General features: G+C 34.4%; 1 protein-coding gene across 1 annotated transcript in view; it reads right to left on the bottom strand.

Annotated features, from left to right (window-relative positions):
* Positions 1-4,025: 4,025 nt before the first annotated feature.
* The window catches only part of LOC141505697 (signal-regulatory protein beta-1-like), a 49,209-nt gene continuing 42,315 nt past the window's right edge, over positions 4,026-10,919 (bottom strand). The window contains exons 5-6 of the mRNA XM_074211769.1: positions 6,586-6,684; positions 4,026-6,287 (exon numbers count right to left, since the gene is read on the bottom strand). Of these exons, the coding sequence (XP_074067870.1) occupies positions 6,193-6,287; positions 6,586-6,684 (194 nt within the window). The 3' untranslated portion in view covers positions 4,026-6,192. The remainder of the gene's footprint in view (positions 6,288-6,585; positions 6,685-10,919) is intronic.

Below are 10,919 nucleotides of genomic sequence, written 5' to 3'. Positions count from 1 at the left end.
GTAACTCAGGAACCTCCCCCGCTGCTCTGAGCCTTGGCTCCCAGCATCCTGGGGCTGCCTCCGGGAGGCTGAAGTTCTTTCACTCTGTTGGGCCACCCCTCTGGTGGGCCTTTCTGCTCTTTTCCAGGTTACCTTGAGTAGGAGAACTGCCTCATTGAGTCTCTCTGTGTTCTGTCTCTCGAAAATTTAGTTAGAATCCTTAGCTTATGAGTTTTATGAGAGAGCACCTAAGACCCAATCGGTCTTGTTGCCATCTTGGCTCTGCCCCCTCAAGAGTGTATTTATACCTCAGTAGTTGTCAAATGCTATCAATCATATCTTGATTTGATGATTTTTTTTGAACTGTCTAAATTTAAGAAAGTGATGAACAAAATATTGATATTGAGGATAGAGCTTAAACCTATGACTTGTGGGAAAGAACTAGTTCTTAAAAATTTACCATTTACCCTGGGTGCATCACTCCTAATTCTATGTACACTTATCAATGTATGAGTCCTGGGACTTTTCAGATCAACTGGAAAGATTTGAACGATTTTTCTTGATTGCACAATCCAGTCCTATTTCAAGATGAATGTGAACAGGTTTCCTAAGTGCCACATTTTGGATTAGAATTCAACAGGGACCATCAGCATATACTTTATATAAATCATCAGGAAAGGCAAATCCAAGAATGCTTTAAAGACTGTGTCTTATTGGCCAGTTCTCCCTTCCCCTGTTCTATATTTAACATTTCATAGTAACCTTTGTTTAGTATAGGAATGTGAGATGATGAGAACATGAGATTTATACACTACTTTGTTTGAAATACTTATATTGAAAATTACCTGCATGGATTCTAAGTCACTTAACTTCTGTTGTAAAATGTAATGCATTAATCTTTACTCTAATTATTAAACTTTATTATCATTAATATTAATATTAAAAATCCCTTTCCCTCTATGATGGTTTTAGAGCTCCTGATTCCAATTTTTGGTTATTACTTGACTTTTTACTTTGGCCAAGAATTCCTTGTCCTTTCCAAGAAATAATCATAGCTCACCTCTGAGACAAAGCTCTTTGTCACTTCTTCATTCTAGCTTTCTGTAAGGTAGCTGACATGAGAATTATCCCTATTGGACAAATGGGGAGATTGAGTTTCAGAAAGGTGAAGTGACTTACCCTAAAGCACAGACCCCATTATTTAAGTGATATCTTTAATACTTGAATCCAGATCTTCTTTCCAATACTAGATTTTTACTATCTATCTAATGTTAGAGGAAAATTTATTTGTTATAAAATAAAGAAGCTTGACTAGAAGATCTCTAAATTCCTATCAAATTCTAAATTTTCTGATCCCCTCCTCCTCTCCCTTGTTTGTTGTTGTTGTTCTCCTCCTTTACCTTCTCCTTTTCATTATCCTCCTCCTCCTTCTCCTCTTTCTTCTTCCTCTTTTTCTTTTCCTTCTACATCTCCATCTTCTTCTTTTCTTTGACCTTCTCCTCCTCTTCCTCCTCCTTGCCACAATTGTTGACTGGATGATCCCTGGTCATGACTCATTATCATATCAGCCACTGAACAAGCTACTTAACCCCATGTGATTACATCTACTTAGTCATCTACTGATGTCATACTGGTATGAGGTCATATTATTAAAATAGGAATGACTTTAGAAATTGTATTGGTAGCCTTGGTCTATCAGACTTTTCAGCTGTAGAGAACTGGTACAGAGAAGATAGACTCAGAAATTAATTTAAAGTTTATCAATTGGTATTATTTTTGAAGCTTCAATTCTTGGAGTTGTCTTTTTGGAGGTTTTTGTGAGAAAGAGTAAACCAGAAATTGCATAAATTTCATATACATTTTGTACTTCTCTATCCAGAAAAACAGAAGAAAAATGCATGCTTATTTGAAAGGACTGACAAAGAAACCAGAGGGAGACCAAGCCATGAGTTACCAGCAAGTGAACTTGCAACAAACATTACAAATTTTTTTAGTTTCTTCTGAATTTCTTGTGTCTATTAAATTCGAGGAAAATTTTGTTTCTCTCTCTCTCTCTCTCTCTCTCTCTCTCTCTCTCTCTCTCTCTGTGTGTGTGTGTGGCTTTGAAAGCTATATCCTTTTCACAATTTCACTTGATTCATCTTTACAGGATAGTTTGGGGTAGGTGTGACAGATAATGCAAGAATTCAAATGGATTTCAACTTTAAATCAGATGTCTGTTGAAATGAGAGAGACAGAGAAGACTGTAGAGAACAGAGAAGTAAGTGAACAAATAATTCTTCCCCAAGAATCCAGGTTGAATATGTTTAATCCATTTTTCCCATGGCCATACTTCAAATGTTTGAAGGCAATTTTCTTTTGTCTCTCTATATCTGCTCTTGTCCTTAGCAAAAATAACCACCATTACTTATATGATAAGGATTCAAGCATCCACCCTATACTTTTGAAAAACCAGTTTGTCTTGTGTATCAAAGCTAAATTCCATTTTTGTCAATGTCATTTTGGAACATGGTGTCTGGAACCTTAGTGTCATGTAGGTAGAGCTGGATGTTGTAGCTAGAACCATACTGGAAATCAATGTGGATCTATATCCTTAAAGTTATTAACTGGACATATCCTTTGACTCAGTCACACAATCACTAGGTCTACTTCCTCAAAGACATCAGAGAAAGAATAGAATTCTATATATAAAAATTGTAGTAATTCATTTTATTGTAGAAAAGTCCTGGAAACTAAGAGGGTGATCATTAGTCAGGGATTGATTGAATAAATTATGATACATGAATGAAATGGGGTTACTATTTTGCTCTATGAAATGGAGAAATGACTGGTTCCAGAGAAATAGGGAATTCCCTTATGAATTGATGCAGAATTTGAAAACTGTAGCTTCCCAGGTTGGAGCATTATACAAGAAAAAGTCATAGAGTTACAGAGGTCCCCTTAAACCAGAAACTCTTCCTTTTCTTTTTTATTGCTTTCTGTTTACTCAAAAATTCCTCCCTTTTCCAAGAAAAATTAGAAGATAATTTATACAATAATATCCTTTGAAGAATTCTGATCAGTCCAATGGCCAAACATGATTCTAGGGGGCCCATAGTGAAAGATTTTCCATTTTCTATTGGAGAGGTGTTGAAGATTTAGACATATATACTTCTGGAGGATGCCAATGTGGAAATTACTTTTTCTTGACTTTGCATATATTTGTTATAAATATTTTATTTCTTCTTTCTCCTAATTGTGGTAGGATGGGGGGGAGTGGCAGAACTTAGTGTAGTTTTTTAAAAATTTATTTTATTTTTTTGCAAGGCAATAGGGTTAAGTCACTTGCCCAAGATCACACAGCCAGGTAATTATTAAATGTCTGAGGCCAGATATGAACTCTGGTCCTCCTGACTCCAGGGCTGGTACTCTGTCCACCGTGTCACCTAGCTGCTCCTGTAATTTTTTTTTAATTAATATGAAGTTTAAAATGAAAATAAAGAATGTGGTATGAAACCCTGAAATTCTTACTCTAACAGTGATCTGACCAAAGAAAATTCTATCAATGCTTCTGGACATTAGTCTTCTAGCCAAAAATCATGTTAAGTGTGTGACATCATTTTGTTTATTTTGTTTAGTTGTAAACAACTCTTGACATAGTAGGGATCACTGTTGTCTTTCATTGTAGTGCATGGCTCAAGTTGGTAAGAATCTCATCACTGCCTTTAGTTCAAGAGATTAAATCAGACATTCAGGTTTAAATCTATTGAATTAAACTATGTCTAGAGGTTATTACAGTTATGATTTAAAAAACTGAAAGGTTCCTAGACCAGTTCCTTACACAGGGGAAACATACAGAGACACATAAAGGTAGTGGTCCTCTTAGATCAGAGCCTGTTTTTCCTCTTTTTTTATTCCTTTTTGTTGACTCATAAATCCCTTAATATTCCAAGGCAGGAGGAAGCCATAAAGCTCATAATCTCTACTGTCTATAATGAATGAATGGAATATTTATAACAATCCAGAAAAATTCAAAAAATTTATTTTAAAGAAGCTAATTTGATCTAAAAGATATCATAAATGGTAGAATGGGACTCATAACTGGAATATGATTTGGAAATGGTACATATCATACAACAACAGACATTTTGAGAATAAAAATAGAAAACCAAATAGTTAAAAAAGATTTGGCTATTATTCATAGGTGGTACAACCAGGAATTATTCTTGACAACTTAGCAAGTTCTGAAATGAGGCATCTCTTTTTTTAAGGTTTTTTTCTTATTTTATTTTTTTTCACATTGCTACAATAATCAAGTTGTAAAAGTCAACATAATTCTCCCCCCTTCCCCAAAGAAAGAGAAACCTCAAGAAAAATAAAGTGAGAGAAAAAAATTGTGCTTCAGTCTGTTTTTAGATACCACCAGTTATGCCTTTGGGATAGATAGCATTCTTTATCATAAGTCTATCAGAGAAATTGCTTCAATATTTTTTCCCACAATTACTATTGCCAGTTGTATTTCCCTCCAACCTATTCCTCCTCACCCCTATTTATTCTATTCTCTCTCTACTTTCACCCTGTCCCTCCTCAAAAGTGTGTTGTATCTGATTACTCTCTCCCATGATCTTCCCTCTCTTCTTCCCCTCACTCTATTCCCTTTCTCCCATCCCTTTACTCTCCTATTTTTCTCTAGGGTAAGGTAGATTTCTATATCCATTTGACTGTGTATGTTACAAAATGAAATATTTAGTTAGAAACATGTCTCATTTATAAGTAATAATATTTCCATTGATTATTTGAGTCTTGATATGATTTGACTGCATCAATTTATTTTCACAAATAAACTTCCCTTTGGACTAGGTCCAAGGAAACTGAATAAACTAAGCAATCCATAGGAGGGAGGGAAGACAGCTGAAAATAGACATATGTATAGAAGTATAAAGTCTGTACTTTCATCCACCCCATTAGAAACATAGTAATAATCATAAAAAACTATTCTTTACCTTGTTTTCAATTCTTTGTGATCCCATTTAGGGTTTCTCAGGAAAGACACTGGAGTGGTTTGTCATTTTCTTCTCCAGCTCATTTTATAGATGAGAAACTGATGATGATGATGATGAACTTCATGTTACAATTGTGATTGTCATATTCCAAAGTGGAATTATATTTTCTTTTACTCCAAGACTGAACTTTTATTCAGTGCTAGCATTACTATAGAACTAAAGAAGATGTAAGTAGCCTGAGAATATGGATGTGAGAACCCTCTTGTTGGCATTGACTATTATTCCACAGCACTTTGGGAGACAGTCATAAGCACTTAAGATACTCTATGACAAAAACATTAGGCTAACAACAATGTGCAAGCATATAATTATGCAATGTATTCCTTTCTAGATTGTTTAGTTAGTTAACTTAAAAGGAAAGTATTGACCAGTTTTTCTATAAGCTTACAGAAATCATAACATAAGGTTGATGTAGACTATTATTTCTATATTACATTAAGTGGTTCCTTGGATATTTCAAGAATATCTGCAAATCTTGTTCCACTGCCAAATAATGGACATGATGAGAAAGAACAAAGAAAATGAAGAGTAAGAAAGATATAACAAGGGGCGGCTAGATGGCGCAGTGGATAAAGCACTGGCCCTGGAGTCAAATCTGGTCTCATACATTTAATAATTACCTAGCTGTGTGGCCTTGGCAAGCCACTTAACCCCATTTGCCTTGCAAAAACCTAAAAAAGAAAAAAAGAAAGATATAACAAGAACTAGAAGAACAAGAATCAGGAGAAAGAAAAAAGAAAAGGGATGAAAAACAGGAATGAAAGCAGGAAAGTAAAAATAAGGATGAGAAAACAAGCACAAGAAGAAAAATGAAAACTAGTAGACCAAGTAGTAGAATTACCCAAAGAAGAAGGAAGATGAGATTAATAAAAACAAGAGGAGGAAGAGGAAGGACAACAATGTTGATGTCAGAAAAGAGAAGGAGAAACCCCATGGGAGCAATACTAAGTGATCTATTGGTTCTACCCTATATATAGTTCTTTCTTCTTTGGTTGCAAGGATACAGAGGAAAAACATTGAAGAATTAGAGTCTGTGGCTTGATGTTCCCTGGAACTTGGGTCAGTCCAGAGACCAAGCTCACCCAGGTTGCTGGTCTCAGGAGACCCTAAAGGAGATGGTTTTGGATGAACCGTTGTGGACTAGTAGCATGGAGAAGGTGGCCTTTGTATTCTATCCCATTTCAGGACTCTGGCTGGAACCAGCAGAATGTGAAGATTGAGGAGCTGGAGCAGAGCAGCTTTTAAAGGAGAGATTGGTTCCTGAAGCTTTGGGAGAAAAAAGACAGCAGAGATGAGTCAAAAACGAATCTGAAGTGATCCTTGATATCCTTTCTGACCCCCACTGTATCTGACTCTGTTTTCATTGCACTCTTCTTCAACGATTTCTCCACTAGATTTACTATATAGAGAAGCTGAAAAGTCACAATGAGGATTTTAGGAGACTTATCAAACATGCAGGAGATCATGGATAAAATATATCCTTTCATCTCAATGGTGACTGGGTCCTAGTACTACCTTCTATGAGCCCTTACTCTCTGTCCACTAATCAGATACATCATCTTACCTGTTCTCTTCCATTTTCTGTGAACAAAGAATATGAAGACACTGAGCAGCAACAGAACCTTGATTCCCAAGAGGAAAATCACAAGGGGTTGTACAGAAACTGTTGAATCAAAGGGACAAAAGGAAACATCAGCTGAGAGCTTGGCAGAGGGAACTTTGTGAGCCATTGATAGTATCTATTTTACATTGATTGGGTATCTACTTTCCCTCTATGAGACTCAGTATGTCCAGCTCAGACCATGGTTTCCAAGATCTTCAACTCCAGTGAATTTTAATCTCTGCTTATAGTCACCCAGAATTATTACTAGGGGCAGACCTAAGGCAGAAATTATAGAGAGAAGTTTGTTTTTTTGCTTCTATGTTCTGGTATATGATAAAGTCCTTAGCTGACTTGGCTATTCTTTCTCATTAAAGGATATTTCCTCTCTTTCATCTCTTAGCTTAAAGATTTTACAAAAACAAGCAAGTTTTCCTCAAATTTGATGGTTGGCCATGTATATTAGGGGAAAATCCTTAGTAATGTGACAGATTTGACTGTGATAGATTTTCTCCTATCATTTCATTCATCCTCTAGTGGATGAGTAGAGTAGCAAGTTTCCAGGTATGTTCCCAACATTGATCTTGTGAGACACTGTAAAATAATCTGTTCATTCTATAAAGTTAATGTAAATATATGAGGTTAATGGGCCTCCTCTTATTATTGATAAGAAAGTCCCTTTTTAATGATGCATCTATGACTACTCTTGGAACCCTCTCACTATCTTAATTTCTCAGATCAGGAGGCACTATCTTATTTTTTAAAATGTTTTTTATTTTTCCCCAATTACATTTGGGGAAAATTTTATCTGTTAACTAATTTAATAGTTGTTTTTAGTTAACATTTTGAATTTCCTAATAAACATTTGTATAACAATTTAAAATAATAAACCAGCAAGGGGACTACTGCAGTATATCAGAAGGGTCATATACTATGACCTGGTGGAATTCATACAAAGAATGCAGGAGTAGTTCAATATTAGTAATACTATCAGCATAACTGACCATATCAATAACAAAACCAATAGAAATCAATGATTTTCTCAATAGATGCAGAAAAAGTCTGACAAAACATAATATTCATTCCTATTAAAAACACTAGAGAACATGGGAAGAAAGTGAGCATCCTATAAAATAATAAGAATTATTAATTTAAGTCATCTGTAAGAATTTTCTATAATAAGAATAAGCTAGAAACTCTCCCATTAAGATCAGGGGAAAAACATGAAAACCCATTATCACCATTCAATATTGAATTAGAAATATTAGCTATGGCAATAAGAGAAGAAAAATAAATTGAGAGAATTAGAATAGGCCATGAGGAAACAATGTAACTCTTTACAAATGATAAGATGATATACTTAGAGAGTCCTAGAGAATCAACTAAAAAAGCTACTTGAAATAATTAATTTTAGTAAAGTGTAGGATACAAAGTAAACCCACATAAATCAACAGCATTTCTATTAACCAAAAAATTCAACAATAAGAGATAGAAAGAGGAATTCCACTTAAAACAATTGCAAACAGTATAAAATACTTGGGAGTTTATATGCTATGTCAAACCCAGGAGGCACTACTGTTTTCTCTATTCTGCTGGGACCCAAATTCTAAATACTGCTTATTTTTATATTAAAATACTGATCCCAATATACACAGCAGAATAATGAGCATAACTAATTATGTACAGAACTATGTAGAAATTATCTTAAGGGATCTGTCCTAACCTGATAAGGTCAGGCTCATCTTTTCAATCAGAACATGATGGAATGCCAGGAGCCACAATTAATTGAAAGCAAAGATGTTTAGTAAAATTAATCAAGTAACTACATAATTTTCTTTGTAAGTCTATGGCACATTATTCTAAATGACCAACAAGAAAACATATTTGGAGAATATATGTGGACAGATACAGAGGGAAAGAGCATTTTCAAAGTGTAAGTAACGTTTACCATCTTATGGAATAATGGAATAGGGAAGCTAGATACTCTGTCTTACTTATTTTGGCTATTACACACCTGTTAGCCATTCTTGGTTTGTTCTTGCTAGTTCTTGCCAAGCTCATTCTCCTTGACAGAGAGAAGAGTAGCAAAATAGGAATCAGGAAATTCTCCTCTTTTATATTTTATCCATTATCATTGTACCCTGACTTTCTTGATCCTCTTTCCATCTATAGTGAAAATTCAAATCATCACTAATACTGTCCTGAGCTTTTCTTAGTAGCCTCAACACCTTCTGAGGTTTGATATGCCCAAACTTTTTTGAATTTTTGGGAAAATAAATTTCTTCCATGTCTTTCTTTTTTTATTTTTCCAACTATGTGTAATAGTAGTTTCCAAATTTTTTTTTTACATTTTTCTCCCTCCCTCCCTCCCTTTCCTCCCCACTCCTTGACATAAAGCAATATAATATAGATTCTATAATCTATAACATGCTAAAAATAGATACATCTTAATCATGTTGTGAAAGTAGAATCACATCCAAATGGAAGAGAAAAAATTAAATAGGAAAAATAGGATGATTCATAAGACACCCTTTTTTTTAATTGAAGATAGTAAACTTTGATCTGCATTTAGACACCACAGTTTCTTCTCTGGATATGAATGGTATTCCCCATCACAAGTCTTTTAGTATTATATTTCATTATTGTATAGCAGAAATGATGAAGTCACTCATAGTTGATCACCACTCCATGTTGCTCTTAGTGTGTATAATGTTTTTCTGGTTCTCACTTTACTCAGCATCAGTTTGTACCAATATTTCCATACTATTCTTTTTGTAATTTATTTTTTGGTTTTGCAAGGCAATGGGTTAAGTGACTTGCCCAATGTCACACAGGTAGGCAATATATTAAGTGTCTGAGACTGGATTTGAACTCTGGTCCTCTTGATTCTACCTAGCCACTCCATTTCCATACTATTCTGAAGTCCCTTCACTCATAGTTTCTTATAGAACAATCATGTTCCATCACATTCATATTCCACAATTTGTTCAACCATTCTCCAATTGATGGGCATCCCTTTAATTTTCAATTATTTGCCACTGAGAAAAGAGCTACTTTAAATAATTTTTGTGCATGTGGGGTTTTTGCCTTTGTTCATGATCTCTTTGTGTTGCAGGTTCAGTAGTGGTTTTTTTTTTTTTAGTTTTTTTAGGTTTTTGCAAGGCAAATGGGGTTAAGTGGCTTGCCCAAGGCCACATGGCTAGGTAATTATTAGGTGTCTGAGGCCAGATTTGAACCCAGGTACTCCTGACTCCAGGGCCGGTGCTTTATTCACTGTGCCACTTAGCCGCCCCAGTAGTGGTTTTGCTGGATCAAAGGGTATACAGAGTTTTATTATCCTTTGGTCATAATTCCAAAAGGCTCTCTAAATAGGTTGGATCAGTTCACAACTGCACCAACAAGGTGTTAAAAAAAATCTCAGTTTTTTCTCATCTCCAACGCTGATCTTCATAGTCCTTTATAGTCATGTTGGCTAATCATATAGGTGTGAAGTGATAAATCAGAGCTGTTTTAATTTGCATTTTTAAATCAATAATAGTTTAGAGCATTTTTATATAACTATGGTTAGCTTTAATTTCTTCATCTTAGAATTGCCCTTCCCTATCCTTTGACTATTTATCAATTGAGGAATGACTTATATTCTTAGAAACTTGACTCAATTCTCTAGAGATTTTAGAAATGAGTTCTTTGTTAGAAATGCTAATTATAAAAATTATTTCCTGGTTTACTGCATTCCTTTTGATCTTGAATGCATTGGTTTTATTTGTGGAGAAACTTTTCAACTGAATATAATTTTAATATAATTTACATATATTAATATATATTATAATTTTATAATATTTTAATATAATAAAAGTAAGCTATAATATGTCTTTCCTATCTCTTTGATGATAAACTTCTCCCTTTTCCATACATCTGACAGGTAAATATCCCTTATTCTCCTAACTGATTTATGATATCACCCTTTATGTCCAAATCCTGTACTCATTTTGAGCTTATCTTAGTGTGAGATGTTGTTCTATGTCTAGTTTCTGCCAGACTAATTTCCAGCATTGCCAGCAGTTTTTTTTTTTTAAAGAGTGAGTTCTTATCCCAGAAACTGGAATCTTTGGGTTGATAAAACAGAAGATTATTATAGTTTTACTATAAATTAATACTGTTTCTTTTGCACCTATTTCACTGATTTACTACTCTATTTCTTAATCAGTGCCAAACCATTTTTATGACTGATGCTTTATAATATAATTTTAGATCTGGTATGCTTACATCACCTTCCTTTGCTTTTTTTTTTCTATTAA

Source organism: Macrotis lagotis, chromosome 1 (assembly GCF_037893015.1).
Source record: "Macrotis lagotis isolate mMagLag1 chromosome 1, bilby.v1.9.chrom.fasta, whole genome shotgun sequence".
Lineage (NCBI taxonomy): Eukaryota > Metazoa > Chordata > Mammalia > Peramelemorphia > Peramelidae > Macrotis > Macrotis lagotis.
This window is presented reverse-complemented; position numbering and strand designations above follow the sequence as displayed.